Source organism: Harpegnathos saltator, unplaced genomic scaffold (genome assembly GCF_003227715.2).
Source record: "Harpegnathos saltator strain DR-91 unplaced genomic scaffold, Hsal_v8.6 scaffold252, whole genome shotgun sequence".
NCBI classification, from domain to species: Eukaryota; Metazoa; Arthropoda; class Insecta; order Hymenoptera; family Formicidae; genus Harpegnathos; species Harpegnathos saltator.
The window spans coordinates 1,017,501-1,038,013 of NW_020230042.1; the positions used below are offsets into that span (position 1 = coordinate 1,017,501).

General features: G+C 52.8%; 1 protein-coding gene across 1 annotated transcript; it reads right to left on the reverse strand.

Moving 5' to 3' along the window:
• Positions 1–723: 723 nt before the first annotated feature.
• chm (lysine acetyltransferase chameau) lies at positions 724–16,294 on the reverse strand. Its single transcript, XM_025299083.1, has 5 exons — positions 15,892–16,294; positions 11,646–11,739; positions 3,972–4,118; positions 2,703–2,809; positions 724–1,749 (listed from the first exon to the last, which is right to left on the reverse strand). The coding sequence occupies exons 1-5, from the start codon at positions 15,904–15,906 to the stop codon at positions 1,627–1,629; spliced, it is 486 nt and encodes a 161-aa protein (XP_025154868.1). The 5' UTR covers positions 15,907–16,294; the 3' UTR covers positions 724–1,626.
• Between the last annotated feature and the right edge of the window lie 4,219 nt (positions 16,295–20,513).

Consider the following 20,513-nt stretch of genomic DNA (forward strand, 5'->3'; position numbering starts at 1 on the left):
TCGGCGAATCAATTCGGAGTACAGACGCGTTTCACGCATCGCACGCTTCTCGAGAAAATGATCCAGCCCGGGTACACAAGAAGTGAACGCTGAATTGCGAAGATGTCCCCGTTTCTCCTTCATTTCTACCCTGACGTCACATTGCGAAGGTAATTTAGCGTGACGAGCGATCTTTCTTCGATCGCGTTGAATTAGCACGACCGGTGTCCGCCCTGTCATCCATATTTGAGTAACGAGTTTCCGTAAGAGTTTCATTCACGACTCCGACAGTTTTCGACTCGCGCGATTACAAACGATTTGACTCAGGATTGAACAAGTATCTTTACGAGAGTATTCGACTATAATACCAACTATATAATATCATTAGCATTATTAAATTTTCTTTTCCCGTATGAAATACGTCACGACGTTTTACGTCGACGTATCATTTCGCAAGTTGCCACGAATAATCCACGAACGTGACCGGGAATGTTCATCGACGAGGACCACCGTTCGCCGTAAGCGCATTCGACGCAATCTGATCGATGCACCGGCGCGTTATCGCGCCGCCCGTTATGCAACTTACTGCACCAACGAGGTTGCACCAATGAGAGGTGCCAAGGTCGATGCACCAACGAACACGGCGCAGCATCGACATAGCGCAGAGGAGAGAGAGAGAGAGAGAGAGAGAGAGAGAGAGAGAGAGAGAGAGAGAGAGAGAGAGAGAGAGAGAGAGAGAGAGAGAGAGAGAGAGAGAGAGAGAGAGAAACAGATAGACCAGAAAGAGGAAAGGAGGTTTATCGCCGCGTCGATTTAGCAATATCGTCTTTATATTCCCCGAATAAAAAGTCTTCAGATTGCACAATTTTGCCGGAATTTTCGATTAAATTTGCGAGTTAAATTAGCGCGTTCTCTTGAGTGTAAGGCAAATTCGTCTATCGCGAGCTTTCTAGTGTTTTTCCTGATCGGGAAGGAGAAAAAGCAAAGGAGCCTCATTCCAGTTTACGAAATATTAAATTTTAAAATGTCGAAAGGAGATGCGAAGAGTTTCCTCTCGACTCTCGGCCGCTTCCGGCCGAAATAAAGACTACAACTTTGAAGAGACAATCTCAAGGAAAACTTCCCGAGAGGGAACTTCTCTCGCTTTCCCGTTGGGAGGAGGAGGATTCGCTGAGAATTTCAGGTTTCTCCGAGCGGTAGACACCCCGTAGAATATGAAATGATCGTACGTTATGTAATGATATTTCAAGCCTCGTCCCTTCCTGCTTTCCTGCTTGCCGCAACGGTCAATAGTCGGGGTCTGCAAATTGAACTCGCCGCCGTAATAGCGCTCTTAAATCGACGGAAAGTCCTGCTCGCGGCGAGGCTTAACGATATCGCCAATAAAATACGATACTCATCGCAGTTTGCCGCAAGCTCCGGACAGGATGAGGTGGCTCCCGGAAGGATTTCCACGGCTCTTACCCAACGTCATGGGCGTGAAAATCTGCCGGTGGCGGCATCCCCGCTTCGCGAGAACTGACCAGGAGTCCGAAGACACGAATGAACACGATGACGACGACGATGAGAATCGAGGCGCGTCGTTCGGAGGCGAGTTCCTTCGCCAAGAGCGCAAGAGGGTGGCGTAGCTCCAGGTTTCCGCAGGTCTTAGTTCGAGGCGGAGGGTGTCTTGGGCGGCTGAAAGGGGTTCCATTTCAGACACTCCGGATCGATCTCTTTGTAGACGGGGCCGCGTCTCTTCACCCTCTCCTTGTAGTCGTCGATCACGTCCTGAAATTATTTCAATGTCCCTTTTGCCTCGCCAACTCTGCCGCGTTCGCGACGCACAGCCGTTGTGTATCGTTCTAGAGAACGATACACAACGGCTGTGCGTCGACGCAGTCGTGAGGGAACGTTACGGACACGAATCAGTCGAATAATAATTAGCGGTTCTGCGTCTAGTCGCGTCGGATTATTCTCGTTGCTGCTCACTCTATAGGATGTTGATCGAAACCTCCTTCTGCGATGTCTGCATTATTCGCGTGGAGAACCGCGTGAAATCTTTTTGTGAATTCTTTCAATACGTCAATTTGAGAAATTCATCTTATTCTCGATATGTCGACTCGAAATCACGCTCGCCGGCCAAATTTACGATACGTTATTTTCGATCGAAAGGTCTCAAAGTACGAAACAGGTAGAAGATACGATATATTATCTGGCGAGCTTTCGACTTGATCGGGAGATCGCGAGTTTTGATAAACGATCCCTCTTAGGCGACGAGCTGTTTTTGTTTTTAAGTGCCGGCGAGGCGAAATCGTCAAACGCGATTTCTCTATCGTCTCGCACACCTCTCTGTTTCTCTCATTGCGGCAGTAACACGAGAAGGACAAAAAACGCGACGACGTAACCGCCGACGTGCTCCGCGACGGAGCGTTGCTTGTAACCGCGATAATACCGTGCGAGAATTTCAGTCCTCTTTCGGTTGATCGCGTCGTCGATAAATTACGCGACGCGAGTAAAAATCGCGACGACACTTCGCTCGGACTTCTCTCGGAACGAGAAGTTCCTCTTCGCGCCTCTTCGCGTCGCGTTGTTTTCAGCAGTCAGATTTCTGAAACCGGGCGCGATAATTCGCGAGGAAGAATGGACACGCTTATCCCTCCTCGCGAGAGCAAGGAAAAGGCGCAAGGAAGAGCAGACTCACGTCTGCGCGGCGAATTACAATAACAAAAGAGCGCACCTACCTGTTTCTTCAGAATGATATGCTTGCCCTTCCAGTACTTCATCATACCGAGGGCCTGTAAAGTGCTGACAATGTCGTACGAGTCGATGGCCATTTCCTTGCTGATATCTGAAAGAAAAATTATTCAATTCGTCTCGCGCGCACGCACACCCTCGACCCTCGAGGAGAAAATCTCAAAACGGCCCAACATTAAGCGGCTCGTGTCGCTTAACAGGCGCGTCAAATTGACGTGCTGACGTCAACACGCGTGAAGTGATACCTGCCGCACCTAGGTGAATCTATCGGCGATAGATGACATTTCACGCGCTAAGAAACGAAAACATGATCAAGAGTTGTTGGGGAAAACGAGAAACGAGCAACCGCATTTTCGGGGATGATCCGCTGGTGACGAAAATTTCCAATTAGTCACGTTCGATTCGGACGTTTCAAGATTCTCGATCAAAAATACACATATACTCGCGTCGACCGATTTTATATTGAATCGCATTCACAACGGAGCGCGACGCTCCGCGTTGTAAATGCGATAAATGATAATACACTTAAATGAAGGTCTGCAGCAGTAGCAGTCGCGAAAATGCGGAAATGATGAATCATATATAATCCGCTGCGGTTCTCGGCGGGTGGGGCGGTTTATCCTGGCCCCGTGGATACAATTATTCAACCGCTAAAACCAGTTACGTCGGGAAAACTTGACCATCGGATCGATAGCAATGCGGTGTTAATCCCCCGCTGACGAGTCTCTCCTCGTCTCGAGGTACAAAACCTAAAATGGAATCTGCCGGTATCTCCATCGAGACAGAAACACAGGGATTATTATCTAATAATCCCGCGCAAATTCCATCATAAATGCAGCAAGCTCCCGCGATTCGAAGCGACCGAAACTCTCTTAAATCTTAAAAAATAATCAAATAGGTCAAAAGCTCGCTTCGTCGTGAAGAAAGAGAGAGAGAGAGAGAGAGAGAGAGAGAGAGATGTATCTCAAAGTCCGAATGCAACAAACGTTTGCGCGCAAGTCTCCGTTGACCGAATGCGAGTCGAGAGAGGTGCCGAAAGAGGACTCCTCTCGCGTTGCGCAGAGCGAGCGCGATATTCATAATACAATTTGATTAATATTGCAGCTTGAAAGCCAGCCGTCAAATTAGCGGCTCAAAGTGGAAGAGAGCCGCGCCGCGCGCGCGCGCGCGCGTTTGTACACTTTCGATCCGCACATGAATATTTAAGCGCCGTCCCGAAACGCGGCGGCTGCGGCGCAGCGCTTCGCGTGACCTACCTTTGACGGAGAGTTCCTTGCCGCCGAAATTGCAGAGGTACTGCAGCAAAACGTCCTTCCAGTAGCTGCGATACGAGATCAGGCCCAGGTCCGACAGCGGCTTCTCCGGAGAGCCAATTTTCTTCTCGACTCTCGTCAGCAGGTAACCTGCGGCGCAAATATAACCATTGTCAATCAGATGGCTGGATTTTACGGAATCGCGGCGGAACGCACGCACCGATTTTCCGCGCGGACGCGCGCGCGCGCGCGCGCGCCAGCTCGACGAGCGATAAAAAAGCGTCGCGCATCGATTGCCATAAAAATAGCGGCGAAAGCGATAAAACGCACCATCAGGCGCGTCGCACCCTCCCGAAGAAACGACCGTGTATCCTGACGCGACGTAAAGGCGTTCCTTCCGATTTATTACTGTTGACTGAAAGGGAAAAACGAGAAAACGAAAAGCCGTCAGAGTCCGAGTCGCAGGTCGAAGCTCCTCGTGGAAAACTTCGCTCCGCGAAGGAGGAGGAATCGCGCGATAAGCAACGCGCGCGATCGTTGCATTAACAACGTCTCGGTACCTTGTTGCGTTTCCGCGGACGGAAAACAAAGTGCCGCCTATTTCCTGCACGTGCGGGCTGCGCCGCTCGCGTATTATGCACGAGCTGCATTATCTCTCAGGCCCGTCAGGGCCGTTAAACGCGTTAAATGGAATCCCGATTTCAGTTCGAGACACACTGTTGCGGAGAGCAACAATCGATCGCGGCTGCTCCTGACTGAAGGGAATCCTATACGCGAGGGCGTATAGGATTCCCGATTCTCCCTTTCTCCTCGGATCCTTCCGAACGAAACTGAGCGTCCACGTCGTTCTTCTCTCGCGAGCGAGCCGAGTGAGAAACCACCAGCTGATCGCGAATGAAAATTAATTGACGAATGAACAGTGTGTGCGTATCAAGCTGCGTGCACAAAGTTGATGAACTTGTCGGGAAACTCCAACACATTTGGTGTTTTCCATCGTTATTCGCGAGACTGTTAGCTGGATCCGTGTCAGCGGTGATTAATTGCGAAAAACATTGGGGTGCAGTTGTCGGGGAAAACAAGGGAAATTAAAGAGTCTTCGTGGAGTCAAGCCATGTGAATTCTCAACATCGACGGCAAGTCGACGACAGTCCCACACCGGAGGACTTTGGCGAGCGAGCTTTCTGGGACGCGATTGAACGACGAGACTCATACATTTACATCGGTGCGTACAGGTGGCGGATGTTCTTTTCTAGCCGCGAACGTGTCGGAGGAGCTAGAGTGCGAGGGCCCCCGACAGGAACAGACTCGGCACTGGCGATGCCCGTCTGCTCCCGGTTGAACGTCCGTTCCGCCTCGTTTGTCCGAAGTATTCTGCGACGAGGCATCAAAGAAAAATGTATAGACAGATGGAGGAGAGAGCATCCCGAGGCGTTTCGTGCTTGCCTATCTACCTGCCTGCCTGCCTGCCTGCCTGCCTGCCTGCTCGTTCGTCGTCTACCGGTGAATCGGCGAAATCGTCCGTTGCGCGCATCCGTCCACGTCAATGGAATTATCCGACGAACCGGTTAAAGACCCGTTTTCAGAGGGTAACTTAAATGCCAAATCCAGATCTACCGCAACCCGAGCGGAGATCGATAACGCGCCGCGAGTTTAAAGTTCGCGCGACGCGCGATCGATAGCGCGCGCTCTTTTGGCAACGCGACGTGACGACGCCCGAGATCGAGAATCGTAGGAATGTAAAAGCGGACCTTTTATACGCTCGGACGACGGTCCACCTCAATTCGCAGCTTGGTCAGCTTAACGAGCTGAACGCTGGAAAAGTCGAAAGGTCGGAGGAGCCGAAAAGTTGCGACGAATAATTAAGTCGACTTTCTCGGGAGGGATTACCGATCGACGAAACACGCTGACGACTGCGGGATTCTCTCTCTCTCTCTCTCTCTCTCTCTCTCTCTCTCTCTCTCTCTCTCTCTCTCTCTCTCTCTCTCTCTCTCTCTCTCTCTCTCTCTCTCTCTATCTATCTCTCTCTATCTCTCCCTCTCTTTCTCTTTTTCTTTCTCTTCTCCTGGGACGATTAATCGGCAAATTAACATTTCTAATGCTGGTGAATCTGGACTTTGGCGCACTTCCTCGCGAGGGTCTTTGGCAGATTTTAATAATGTTTGCGCGCGCACGAATCTGAAAGTCGCGCGTCTCTTCCTCCACCACCGCGCCGTCGCCGTCACCACCGCCGCCGCCACCGGTGACAATGTGACGGGACGTCACATGTGTCTCTCCGTAAAGCGATATAAGCCGCCGTGAATGCGCGAAACTACTGCGAGACAAGGCTAATCCGCGAGACTCAGGCTAGAATATGTAAAAGTCAATCTCGAGAAACGCCGCGGGATTTAATGGCCTGCGTTTGCTTGCTCGCGCGCGCTCGGCTCGTTCGGTTTTGCGTCAGAAGAGGAGAGAGAGAGAGAGAGAGAGAGAGAGAGAGAGAGAACCGCACAGAGTAACTGCATCTTGCATTATGAATATAACTGATCCTGCCGTGAGTATAATACGGTACCGTACGGACTCGTCGTCGCCGGGATTCACGGCGGATATCGGCGGGTGTCGCTCCGTATGCGTTAACGTCTCGCCGCCGGCGCATTCCCGAAATTACAGTCTCCGCTCCGCGGCGAGTTCAAAAGCTGCTTCATTAGCAAAGTGATCTCCGCGCGCCGCGCCGTCGTCTTCCGCCGAATAAATCTCGTCGGCCAAAGACGTTTATTTAAACTTCTGGATGTGCTGTTTTCGTGCGGCTAATGGAACAGAGCGCGGGCTAATTAAATGTCGAGAGGTTACCTACGGCTGACTTCCTGACGGCTTATACACGCGGAGAAGAGCCGGGGGAGGGGGCGTCCGTTGATCGTTCATATTTCGGTTTCTTAATCTTCCAGATGCTCCGGGATACTTTAATCGTGATCGCGTCTCGACATCTTCAACATCCGTCGTGAACGTTCACCACGCCTTCGCGATCGCTCCGTGTCTTGAAGGATCAGCAGAATGGGGAAGGTTGAAATTCCTCGCGTACTTTAACGCGTCGCTCAAGCGACTAATGTAACGGGTCTAATATTCGTGATACGGCAAAGCTGGAACCTTGTACAGTTATCACAGGTAGAAGAGAGAGGAAGGGGAAGAGGGGGGAGAGAGAGAGAGAGAGAGAGAGAGAGAGAGAGAGAGAGAGAGAGAGAGAGAGAGGCGCTGTGGGATGTTTTCATGGCATGGAATTTCCAACGATCTTAATTCGTCTCCAGCCGAGGTTGCATGGAGCTTGCGCGTACTCATCACGCGTGTATTCACGATCGCTCGATCTCACGGGACGATCCGCTCGATCGGATCTTGTTCGACGTTTCCTCGCAGCCGTTTTAAAAGCGCCCAAGTACGAGAAGAGTGCGACTACTCCCGTTTCTTTTATCCCGCGGGCAAGGGCGGCGAGCGAGCGAGAAAGAGAGAAAGAGACAGGGAGGAAGTGAGGGAGGACATATACCCGGACCAGGAAAGCGATCCTGTATCCCTCGGTTCCTCGTTCCAGAGCGTTCCCGGCCGGCGATGGGTTCAACGACCATGCCACTGTCTCTCTCTCTCTCTCTCTCTCTCTCTCTCTCTCTCTCTCTCTCTCTCTCTCTCTCTCTCTCTCTCTCTCTCCCCCTCTTGCTCTCTCTTTCTCTCCTGGGCGCTCCACGCCGCTCCATCTCCTCCACCTTCGTGGACCGTGTATCTCCCGCCGGCAGAGAGGACACTTCTACCCTCCGTGATCACTCCCGCCCCCTCCGGTTTTCGTTCCGCAGACTACCCTCTCCCTTCGGTGCTCCGAGCTCTCAGCCTGCCTGCCTGCCTGCCTGCCCTCCCCCTCCCTCCGTCGCTGATTACTTTGGGAGGGTTGAACGCATTCATTACGCGTCCGTTCAGTTTGCAGACTTTTGGGATCGGCGCGGAGGGGGCGCACGGTCGGAGAACTGGCAGGGGGTGGAAATTCGAGAAAGAGGAAAACGGTGACCGCGTCAGGAGGAGGAGGAGGGAGAAAGGAAGATGGATCGGCGTAACAGGGTACGTGGGTGCGACGGGGTAGGAAGAGAGAGAGAGAGAGAGAGAGAGAGAGAGAGAGAGAGAGAAAGGGAGGTAGGAGAGCGCGAGAGGAACGTCCCGGTCTCACAGGGTCGGCTCGATGAAGGGTGCAGGGCGAACGCGAGGGTGCGACTCGCGAAAGAGCGCGAACGATGAAATTGGACACTGTCGAGAGTGACTCGTTTTGCCTCGCTTTCTTTCCCTCTCTTCGTCTCTCTGTCTGTCTGTCGGCTCGGTTATGGAATCGCCAACGAAGATTTACGAGTCGTCGTGCATATTCGTCTCTGACACGACGAGAGACCACGGGGGAAGTAAGGTCAGGAGGTTGCGCATAACGGTAATTATCTGTATGAGCGATCCGCAATTACCGCGGACGATACGTCGTTATTTGGGGCAATATGAGAAAAGAGAAAGGGAAAAACCGCGGTCTCTCTCTCTCTCTCTCTCTCTCTCTCTCGCGCGCGCGCGATAGCCGAGTATGCGCAGACTTTAAAAAATGCCGCCGAGGGGAAAGCTCTCCCCTCGCACGAACGCAATTTCTCTCCGCAGTTAGGACGATTCGTCTTGGAGATATCACGGCGATCCGAAGGCGAAAGACGGAGAAAAAAAAAAAAAAAGAGTATCACGTCAAGGCTAGGACCGGTGCCCGTCTGTCTGACGGGACACCGAGAGCGACGGCGTACCCGCCCTTCGTCCTGCGACGAAGCTGCTGCTCTGCTCGGAGATGCTGCATGCCGCACCAACCCCGCTACCCGGTCGCAGCAACGTTGCGGGAAAGCAACCCTCCCTCCCTTTCCCTCAGCACTCTACCCGCCCTTCTACCTTGCCATCGCGTACGGGATACCCTTCGTTCCTAGGCGTAGGGAAAGGGCGTCGGTGACCCTGCCAATCCTACGTGGGGGTAGTGGAGCGAGGTCACGAGAGGTCATACGATTCCGAGCCCTATGAGCGCTCTGTACCGCCAACGGAGAGGAGGAAGAGGATCGAGGTACAGGAGGACGAGAAGGAGGAGAGAGGAGAACGAAGAGCAGGCAGCAAAGAAGGGATCGGCGAGTCGCGGCGGCGGCGGCGGCGGCGGCGGCGGCAGCGGCGGCGGCGGCTGGGGAGGTGCGGCAGGTATAGGAGAGTCTGCTATAGGATCAAGGTGTACCGAGAGAGTGGTTGCCCAGGAGAGGAAGAGGACGCGCCGCGTGCGTGAGACAGGAAGCGCGGGTGTACGCGTAGCTTGCACGCGTGTACGCGACGTCGGCTGCGGCGGCAACGGCGGTGGTGGCGGCGACTGTAGGGGTCGATCGATGCGGCGAGACGCCGGGCGTCGCACTTTCCGCAGCCACTTCGCTCTCCAACCTACGCTCTATACGCTACCTCGCCGCCGCCGCCGCCGCCGCACCATCACCACCACTACTACCACCACCACCGCCGCCACCGCCACCGCCGCCGCCGCCGCCGCCGCCGCCACCGCCATCACCACCGCCTCCTCCACCATCACCTCTACCACCATCATTACTAGCAGCCAGGGACGCTAACGATACCACGGTACTACGATGGTGGTATCGATACGCCCGTGTTTCAATCTTTCCGGAGGCTTCCGGCGCGAGGCTACATCCGCAATGCTCTGTGAGCAGTGATCGCTTTTTTCGCAAAGGACGAATATCGCGAGTCTCGTGTATCAAGGCTATTGAGAAACCGAGACTCGCTCTGATCGATCGATGGATGGATGAATCCATGAGATAATGAGATGACGCGATAATAATTGACGAAACAGCAACAACACGGCGCGTTCCGGAGCTTGAATGTCTTTCGGGAAATTATTCCGACAAATTCGAGCGTGTGCTTTCGTCCCGACGGTCTCGGATTTCGTTAGCCGACCGGCTAATCCGTTTTGTGCACGCACCTTGCGGTGCGTGCCGCGCAAGAATAAACGTTATTTCGGATTCATTGGACGAGAGGGGTGCGCGAGCTCGTAGCGCCGGCCTTGTACAGTCGGCAAAATACAGCCGGTGGCGGTGGCGGTGGCGGCGGCGGCGGCGGCGGCGGCGGCGGCGGCGGCGGCGGAGTCGATGCCACCGACACTGGATGCAGACAAGAGAGGAGGGGTAGGTGCCCGTCTCACACGCGGAAAAGCCGGCAGGGCTGAGAGACCACCCCGCCGCCGACCGACCGGCACTCCACGGCACGGTACGTCGACCCCCGACCAACCCCCGACGCACCCCCTACTACTACCGGTAGTAGCGCCGCGATGCCCGACGCTGCAGCTCGCTCGGCATCAATGAAAATGACGTCACGGCAAAAAGCCCCACGTTTAATTATCAACGCTACGCTTCGTCGAAACGAGTACAGGCGCCGCGTGCGCGCGCGCGCGCGCGCGCCTACTTGCGTGTGCGTAGGCGTATGCGTACGCGTGTATGTACGTGCGTGTTGTTGCCGCCGGCGACGGCGACGGCGACGGCGGCGGCGGCGGCGGCGGCGGCGGCGACGGCGGCAGCGGCGACGACGACGACGACGACGTAGACGAGGAATCGCGCTCCACGCGTCAGAAATTGGCGCGAGTTGAAGGATGGGGGCAAAAGAGCTATGCGCGATCGCGCGTTCGCGCGTGACCTCGTGATAAATTTCGATCGCGATCATGTCGAGAGAGAGAGAGAGAGAGAGAGAGAGGGAGGGAGGAAGAGAGAGGTACGATAATAAATTGCGAGCAGACCAATTGCTCAATGCGACCGGGGTTGTGTCCCTTTGATTAGAGATTCGAAGTATAGAGAACACTTTTCTACCGCCTCTCATCTAATCTCGAGTGCAATTAATCTTCATGGCGGTGCAACATTGTGGGCAATGAGAAACATATTGTTCAAAGCGGTCAGGGTTCGTGCATTTTCCTTCGATTAGATGTTTGAAATATACAGTCGTGGCGGATACTTGACTGATATTTAATTAGTCTTCGTTAAACATAATAATAATAATAATAATAATAAATCTTTATTCCCGGGAAACACATATTTATATTTCAATTGTTTGCTCTCTCATAATTGGCTCAAGTTGCGGAACAATTCATTCACCGGCGACATCCCAATTGTTCCGAGCAACGTCACAATTTCTAAAAGCGAGGTCGTTAATTAGCAGACTCGAATTAGAGCCGCAGGTGACTTTCGCGACGTGAGAGGGTGGGCGAAGTTTCTTCGGACGATGAGTCGGGAAGCCACGGAGAAGCGCGCCTCACGTCGCGACAGAAAGAGAAAGAGAGAACGTATTGACGTTAATAGCGTGCAAACTCGAGGCTTTTTATTCGCTCTTCCGGCGGTTTAATGGCCAAGAACGTCGAGAGGGGGGGGCTCCTCCGTCCGTCGAATGATCAGATTCGTCGCAATGACGTTGCGACGACGTGGTCCTCCGTCGATCGTCGTCGTCGTCGTCGTCGTCGTCGTCGTCGTCGTCGCGAAACCGCGGAGGCGTGCGGAGGCACGAGTTCTCCTATTCCTAATTCGGTTATCCTTTCGATTTCGATGAACGGAAGGATGTCGTCATCGCTGTCGCCTTGGGCCGGGCGGAACCAAGGTTAGGTAGGAATGAACAAAGATTCTGGCGTATACTCACTGAAATCTATAAGGAGCCGTCCGTAGCCCTGTCTCTGATAAGGTGGCAGCGTCAGGATGCAGGACACGTTGTAATTCAGGAAGGAATTCTTCTCCTGGAACAGAAGAGACGAAGGTGCGGTTTTAAGCCTGCCGACACCGACAGCGTGTACGCAGTCTTTCCTGTGCGTCGTCGTCATTGTTTTGTAAAAAACAGGAAGAGACGAAGCAAAAGAAAGAGCGAAGAGAGCGTCGATCGTTACGCTGATCGGGAGAAATAACGATACACAGCTGTTACTACGCGCGTGCGCGCGCGAACGCAATTGTAAGTTGAGTGAATTTTTATTAGCGAAATGCGATCGTATCTCGCGCCTCGTGCTATGCGGAAGCGAGACTATAAATGCACACCCGCTACCGAAGATACGATCGATGATATTCCGTTGGCGAGGCACGAGCCAGACACGACCGGCGCGTTCTGTGCCGCGAAACTGTGACGTTAATGCATCGGAAATGTATCGCGCTTTCGCAGCGGGGATAAGGATACGCTCTTGCATAACAGTATCCTTGGGTAAAAAGTAAACCAATTTTAGAATAAACTAATTTACCCCCGCGATACCGTCTCTCGGCCACGACTACGCGCGCGCGCGACGGGGGGGGGCAGGCTCGCTCTCCTCGCACGAGCTCTCGCCAAATTAATCAAAGGTCAATCAAGGCGAGACATTTCTCCTGAAAGAGCGGCGGATCAATTTTTCAGCGATCATTCTCCCTATAACGAGCCCTAGAACGAGAGATTCGCGTCAGAGACGCTCGTGAAAGAGCGTCATGCGGCTGTAGGAAGGAATGACCGCCGCTTAAAAATAGAGCACCGCCGACAAGAACAAGAAGCGGAATTTTCGTATTTTTCGCGCGCGCGACCGCGCGCTCTCACGAAGATTAGATAAATCCATTTTTACGGATTTACCTCCACCGTTTCCAGCGCGACTCCGAGCCGCGCGCGAGATCGTCTCTTTTATATGAAAACGCACGTAAGTCGCGGACGACGCAGGCCTCCATTTTCGCGCGATTCGCCAATTTTTGATATCGCGCGCGTCCCACGACTCGCTGCCGAGTCGAGTGATCGGTGAACGCAAACGACATTCTTCCCGCGCTGCCATGAGCATCAATCTTCCGAATCTGACGTTTAATACGCCTAGTCTAGTCGACAGAGTCCAGTATCGGCGATTGAGAGGAGATGCGCGCGCGTCACGAAGGGCGAGGGGGGGACGTCGTATATTATAAAACGCACAAAGAATCGACGCGAGGAGGAAAAGGGAAGAAAAACGTCGCACGCGCGCGTCCAGGTACGGTTAATCCAATCGGCGCAACGCGACCGTCTCCTCTGTACAGGCATTTCCACGCGAGCGCGCGAGTCTCGCATTTAAACGTCGCATTGAATTCCGCTGAATACAAACAATTTTTAGCAGTCGCCTGGCGCCGTTATATCTAATGTATTTTCCGCGGCGAGCGCGATGCAATTGTCCGATGGAGTAATGGCCATCCAGCGGGCACAAAAGAAAGGAAAATCTCTGTCTCGTTTTCTCTTTCTCCATCTTCCTCTCTTTTCTCCTTTCCTCCTCTGTCGATCCTCGCCGTGAAAGAGAAGCTTAATCTCTCAGGCGGGATTACGAGTTATGCCCCGGGGACGACGACTATCATTTTTCGCGAGGTATCGCACGGATCCACGGTATATTCGAGACTCGGCGGATGGACGAAAGAGGATATTATAGAGCCGAAGGTATTTCTCGATCACAACCGCGGGGAGAATCGAGGGAAAAAGAGACGGAAACATAGACACATATACAGAGAGAGAGAGAGAGAGAGAGAGAGAGAGAGAGAGAGGGGGGGGGAGGGAGGAAGCGTGTGTGTATGTGTGATCCCGGTATAATAAATAACCCTACAAGTGTCGTTTTCGATCGACGACGACGAAGTTTTTCCAAGGAGCGAGGAAACGCACTTTTATCGTTTGTTTCTCGCAGTAGTCTGTGAAATATGGCGGACAGTGATTAAAATATCGGGTAATGAGAGACAAAAAACATACGCATAGATATTTAACATCGGTAGAATTTTTCAGCATGCTTCAGTTCTTTCTCGAAAAAATTCCTTCGATGTCTTTTACGCGAGTTATGTATTCACGCTTCGAACGTGCGCGAGGTGATCCTCGCCGAAGGAATTCAGGCTCGTCGCGCACCTGGCGCGAGCTTCTCTCTCTCTCTCTCTCTCGCTCTCTTTCTCTCTCTCTCTCTCTCTCTCTCTCTCTCTCTCTCTCGCAAAGATAACCGCGGCGGATCGCGAGAACGACAGGTATGGAGCGAGAGACCGAGAGAGAAGAGGCCGCCGCTTTTCCCCGCGAAACGGGAAATTAACGCGTCAACCGTTAAGATTCTCCTCGCTCTTCACGCTTCGCGGACGGCGACGCCTATTTTCCGGTGCTCGATCGTTCGTTCGTTTCGTTACTCGCGTGAATCCTTGACGCGTTCCTCGGTGGAACGGTGGTATTCGGACACCCGGTATTTCCGGCCGTGTGGCGGCCATGCTGTTGCTAACTGCCGAGGCAGCAACGGTCCGAAGGACACGACCCGTGGTAGTGGCGGTGGTGTGCGTATCGTATGCGTGCGAGAGCGCCATACGCGGTTCACGTATGTGTGCGTATCGGCGGTGTTAACTTGGCGAAGTAGAGGAGGCAAGCGGAGACGACTGTGGAAGAGAGAAATAAGGATAGAGACGCAGAGAGAATGTGAGAGAAATGACGGGGAAAGAGGCGCCAAGAGAGAGAGAGAGAGAGAGAGAGAGAGAGAGAGAGAGAGAGAGGGGGGGGGAGGGGAGGGGGTTGGGTCCGGAGGGCAACCGTCTGTGGGGCCCATCTCCGTTAGAGAGACGGTGAGGGAGGGAGGAAGGAAAGGTCGACCAACCGCTAGGAGAACCAAGGGCGAAACGGAGGAGAGCCCGCAGCAGCTCTGGCAGAGTGCTCCGAAATAGGGATGCTGTAAGGATATAGCTGGGAAGGGACGTCGATACTTTGGCTACGAAGTAGCTGAAGCTCAAGCTATAGCCACACAAGCTGAAGTCGAGTCGAGAAGCAGCACCGCCTGCTGAACAATGTTGAAGTTAAGAACCGGAGCAGCGGCGGAGGAGGGGGGAGGGCTTGTTCTCTCCGGTGATTTAGCGTACGACTAACTACTTCTCCCGGCGTGCCCGGACGTGCGTCCGTCCGGCTCCCGGCGCGGCGGCGGGGTCGGTAAGACGCGAATCGACGCGAATGGAAATGAATCAGCGGGCGTATTCTTCAAATCCGAGTCGTTCCTCGATCCTATTCAAACGCTCTCTCACCAGATACACACGATACATACAAGGTGTCCCCGAGAACAAGTCGTCGCCGACTTGCCCGGGGAACGCCCGACGTTGGCTTCGTCGCTTCTCCAAGCTCAAGATTTCCTAAATTATACATCGGTGTATGCCTTCCCTAAATGATACATTGCATCGTCTCTCGTCCCCACCCCTCTCTCTCTCTCTCTCTCTCTCTCTCTCTCTCTCTCTCTCGTTACAATTAAGCAACAATTCGACTTCACCGCCGGTTAAATCCACCGTTACAAGCCGAAGGCTAAATATAAGGGCCCCGGTGGCCGTGGATAGAAAAGCACTCTGTGGTCCCCCTCGGCAGAGCGGAAAGCGTAGGGGGACCGCGACGACTGAGAAAGAGAGAGAGAGAGAGAGAGAGAGAGAGAGAGAGAGAGAGCAGGGCGCACGAAAAGTGAGAAAGCGAGAGAAGAGAGGAGAGGAGAGGTCGAGGGAATCTCTGGGACCCGCGACGTCCTTGGGTCGGTAGTCTCTCCGCGTTGTTCAGGGCCGTCTCGACGTCCCCACCGGCGTCGTGACGCAGGAGGTCGTGTACTTTTCCTTCTCCTCTCCTGTCTCTCTCTCTTTCGCTCGCTAACTTCCTCCCTCCCTCCCTCTCTCCCTCCTGCCTCCCCCTTTCCTTCCTTCCTTCCTTGCTTCCTCCCTTCTCCGACGGAATCGCGGCCGGCGGCACAAAGGCGACAAAGTACTTCGTCAGCTCGTTCGAAATCGATCGGCGATGACAAACGAACGTGGCATTTGAATCGCGACGGATAATTCGCTCGCGGAAAAGCTCGCGCGGGACTGGTGAGACCGTTCGTCGATTTCATTCTCTTTCTCCTCATGTTTGTGGCTGGATATCAGATTAAGAAGAGATTAAAAAGCCGTTTTCTCACCGTCAAATATGTCATTCCCAAATTACTCCGTCGCCGTCGACGACTCGCTCTTTGCGGTCTACGCTCTGAATATCAGCCGTGATCCTTTCCAATACTCGCCACGCATTTTACATCAGGATTGATATCTTCCGCGTTATCGCACGAAAGTTTAATTTTGTCACGCGATTCACGCGCCCCGACAATCTTCCATGTTCACGGGGATGCGCACTTTTCTATTTCGGTCGCGCGATGTGCACGCGTCAAGGGCTCTGTGGCCGGAATCCTGACTCGTGCGTCAATAATCACGGTCGTGGGTTGTCCTGGCGTAGGAGGAAAGTGCAGCAGTCCTCTCGCTCGAGGAGGCAAGGTACAGCTTCTTTCGCGGATATATAGTTTGCAGGAATCGATACCGGCACTTCTCTCTCTCTCTCTCTCTCTCTCTCTCTCTCTCTCTCTCTCTGTTTCTTTCCCTCTGCCTTTCGTCTCCCTTCATCTCCAGAACGCGGCAAGGTGGCGCATAGAGTAACGATCGCGAAGCAGCCACGGCCGCCGCGTTCTATATGTGTGAGAGAGAGGAATAAAACAGATCAATGATCGTAACGACATACGCGTCTCTCGGGGACCGACCGTACCATCTGCGTCGTAGAACGACGTGTACGATATATACAAGCACACACACACACACACATGGATTCGCCGGCGTGGCGAACAGTTTAGCCGACCTAACGAGTGGTCCAAATAGTCTCATCAAAGATCCACGTAACGGTACGCGCGTACGTGATCGAAGAGCGCGAGTTGCATCGGCTAGTGTAACTATGAGTGGAATCGAACGATATGAAGGAAAAGACGAACGAGAGCATACTCGAAAGAGTATCAAACGCGGAACATTCAAGACACACGAAAGAAAGAGAGGATGAGCGTTCGCGCTTAGGCAGGAATATATAGAATAAAAGATAAGAACAAAGGGGGGGAGAGAGAGGGAGGGAGGGGAAGGAAGGCAGCCGAGTTATGCGCACGGAAATACTGATTGAAAAGAGAAAAATAAAATATGAAACTCGAGAAAAGAGAGCGAGACGTCATAGGAAGATGACGTAATCCCGAGCAAAGCGGCTCTACTGTGAGTAACGAGCGCAATTCGCAAGCGGCTATCGCGGAATTGCGAGAGTTGCCATTGTTGCCCCCACGCAATGGCACTTTCGCGGCACTAATCGACGATAGATTCTTGAAAAAAAGAGAGAGACACCAGGTGAGAGCCTACTTCGTACTGGCCTTTTCAGCGCAAAACTATCGCACGCGCGCTCGAGAGAGAGAGAGAGAGAGAGAGAGAGAGAGAAGGAGGAGGAGGAGAGAGCGCGAAATGTTACGCGATGAGAATCGTCGCGTCTCATTGTGCGACGTGAGCGCGTGTCGATGGCATTTCAATTCAGTTATGCACTCGTACGCAATTCACGCTTCTCGCAGCGAGATAGCGCGAGTGGGCGCCAAATTAATAATAAGTGTCTTTTTTCGATGAACGAAGCGCAGACGCGGACGGCAGTCGTAATCGCAATTACCGATCCCTGGCGAGTGACGTGAAATCGTACACGGCGGATCGGCCGTGTGCGATATTCCGCGCGTTTACGACTCTCTCGCTTAATATTATTTTACAAGCATTGCCATTGTTATTTAAAATAGGAAACCGCTCTCGCGGCGCGGTCATTGTTCACTCATGAATAGTCTCGCCGCGGTGTTTTGAAAATAAAACGAACGGAGCGTTTATGGAATGTGTACGTGAGCATCGGGAGAATATGACTCGAGTCGAGTAGTTATTACCAGCTGGCAAATGGCGACCGGGGAATTTAAATTGCTCCGGAGTGCTACTAAAAGCCGAAGTTGCTTAAAGATAAAGAGTGAGAAGGAGAGAAGGAGAAACGGAGGAAGAGGGAGACAGAGAAATCTAAAGATGCTTAAGTAGTCTCTATTCGCCGCGTATATAATAGCTATAACTATAATTTGAGAAAAAACGGGCAAATTGCGAAGACCGGCTTGCTTAATCCGAACGACCATCGCGCCATCGTGCAATCTACGGTACGTAGCTGAAAGCGCGCCGCGAGCGAATCATCCTCTCGGCCCGATGCATCGTGTCACCTCGACGGCCCGCGGAATGCAGAAAGGAGACACATTCGAGGACGAAGACGACGTCGACGACGTGGCGTGGCGTGGCGTGGCGTAGCGTGGTATGGCGTTGATCGTAAAAGGCTTCCAATCGGTCAGTATCCTTTTCTGCGTATCGCCGTGCCATAAAGCGCGCGCGGCGTAAGCGAGTACACGTGCAACGACAGAGAGGAAAATGGACTGAGAGAGAGAGAGAGAGAAAGAGAGAGAGAGAAGAGAGAAAAAGATGGAGAGGGAGAAAGAGAGAGAGAGAGAGAGAGAGAGAGAGAAAGAGAGAGAGAGGAATGAGACAACCATTGGAACGCGGGTCAGCAGGCGGGCATCCGTCGTACATACATATATTTCCTTTGTCTCTTTCTCTCTTTCTTTCTCGTGTGTCTTCTCATAAACACGTCGCGACGACAACCATACGACGACGACAACGACGACGACGACGATGGTGGTGTGTCGAAGAGAGCAGCGCGTAGGTGAACGAACGTCTGCGAGAGAACTCGTTCTCGCGGATAAGGCGAATCAAATAATTGTCGGACCGCGGGCGCGCGGGCGAGGTCCGCCTCAAAGTCCGGCTGAACTCGCTCTCTCTTGCTCTCTGTTCCTCGTCCTTTCTCCCTCACCCTCGCTATCGCTCGCTTTGAGAGATGCTCCGATGTCCCTTGACGAGGGGCAATTAATCAGAATTCTAGCCCTGTCTGGCCGAGTGGGCTTCTTCGGCTCCTAGATCACACGCCGGAGCTTGTGGCTCGTCTGCGAACTTTTGCATGTCCCGGTTCCGTGCGTGTAATTCAGTCAGTAACAATAATATACGTATTCGTAGGATGACATTACACGTGTACACGCAATTGCGCCACGCAAATGATCGTGCCGAACGACTTTAACGAACGCTCCTCGCGCGACTATTTACAACGGTTGCGCCACGACCAAGTTCTTCACAACGTTCTCTCTCCTTCTTCCACTTCTCATCCTCTTTTCCTTATTTTCGATCCGCAAATTTTCCCAAGGTGTTCCCGCGGTACTTACACAGGCGGGAAGCACGAGCATAATAAATAACATTTCCTTCTCTCTCCTCCCTCCTCCTCGCTCGCACCCTATCGCGCATGCAGCGACGCTCTCTCGCTCTCTCTCTCTCTTTCACGCGCGTATTGTTGCGAGAGGTGTTTATGGAGCGTATAAGGCGATCGGCCGCGACTTCCAACGACTGGAATTTTTGCGTTCACGCTTATTTATGGTACCGAAGGTGCCGTCGTTCTGTCATCGGACCCGGGACCGGTCGCGGAATCGGCTTAACGCAGACGGCATAAATTCCCGCTTCGATAGACGGTGGATATTTACGAGGTGGAATTCGCGCGTGAATGGAAATTAACCCTTCGGACATTTTACGTACTTCCAGTTTTCTGTCGAACAATCAACCTGGCAGATTCCGAGCACCCCTCCGTGTCCATTCCCACAGTCACTGTAATACGCTGTGACTGCGATCGTCATATCTCCACCGGCAAATACATATATGTATATATAAGACATTCCTCTCTCATTTACGAATCGTCCCACGAACGATTCAGCAGACATCCATTTCCCTCCAGGCATGTCCCGCTGACTGGACATTTTTTCTTCTGCGATCTTTTTCTATGAGCGGAAGAATGAGCACACTGTATTCGAGGTTTATAAGTTGTAAAGATGCACCGCTGGACGTAGACAAAAGATAGATGTGCCTGTGGCGGACAGACGCGGAGAGGCGAGCTCTCTCGGCGAGCAGCATCGGCCGGTCAAATTAAATATACTCGGCCGAGCGGAATGCCAGATAAAAAATTCGTCGAATATTCACTTCGATATCATCATCGGTGTCACTGAATTTTCGCCGTTATAAATAACGATATCTCGCGCGAGCATCGTATCGGCTGAATGAAATGACAGTCCTCGGACAACGCTTCGGCTTTGCGCGAATACGACGAATTTTCTCGAGAATATCTCAATCCATCCCACACTTTCGTTCTTTTTATCTGTTTCTGAGCATCTTTTGCTCCCTTTAGTCAGCCTTAGCCTTAGCCAATCGTAATTACCGCGTTACAGATACAAGATGCGGTTGGGCCGTGAGAAAGTATCTCGCTCGCGGTCGAAATATCGACTGCAAAATGCGCGAATCGACGAATCACACGAAGAGACGAATTACAACACATCGTCGTGTGTCCGAATGATCTCAAATTGCTCGGTCATGCGAGAAAGGCGGTGTGAGCGTGGCTTAATGGCCGAGCGGCTCCTCGCGACAGTCACTTCTATATTTAGATGCACCGAGTTTCCTCCTCCGCTTTCTTTATACCGAACAAAGCGTTCCTGTTAACACACGGGGTGTGCGTGAAGTCTTATCGTGCGCGTTTGCCGTGTTAATGCAACGTGTTTCGAGCTCGAGTCGAGTTATCACCGCGTCATCGCGTATCGCGAGTTTCTCTGTCGCGAATCGGCCATCTCCGTCTCCGAATTAGATCTCTCTTTCGTCA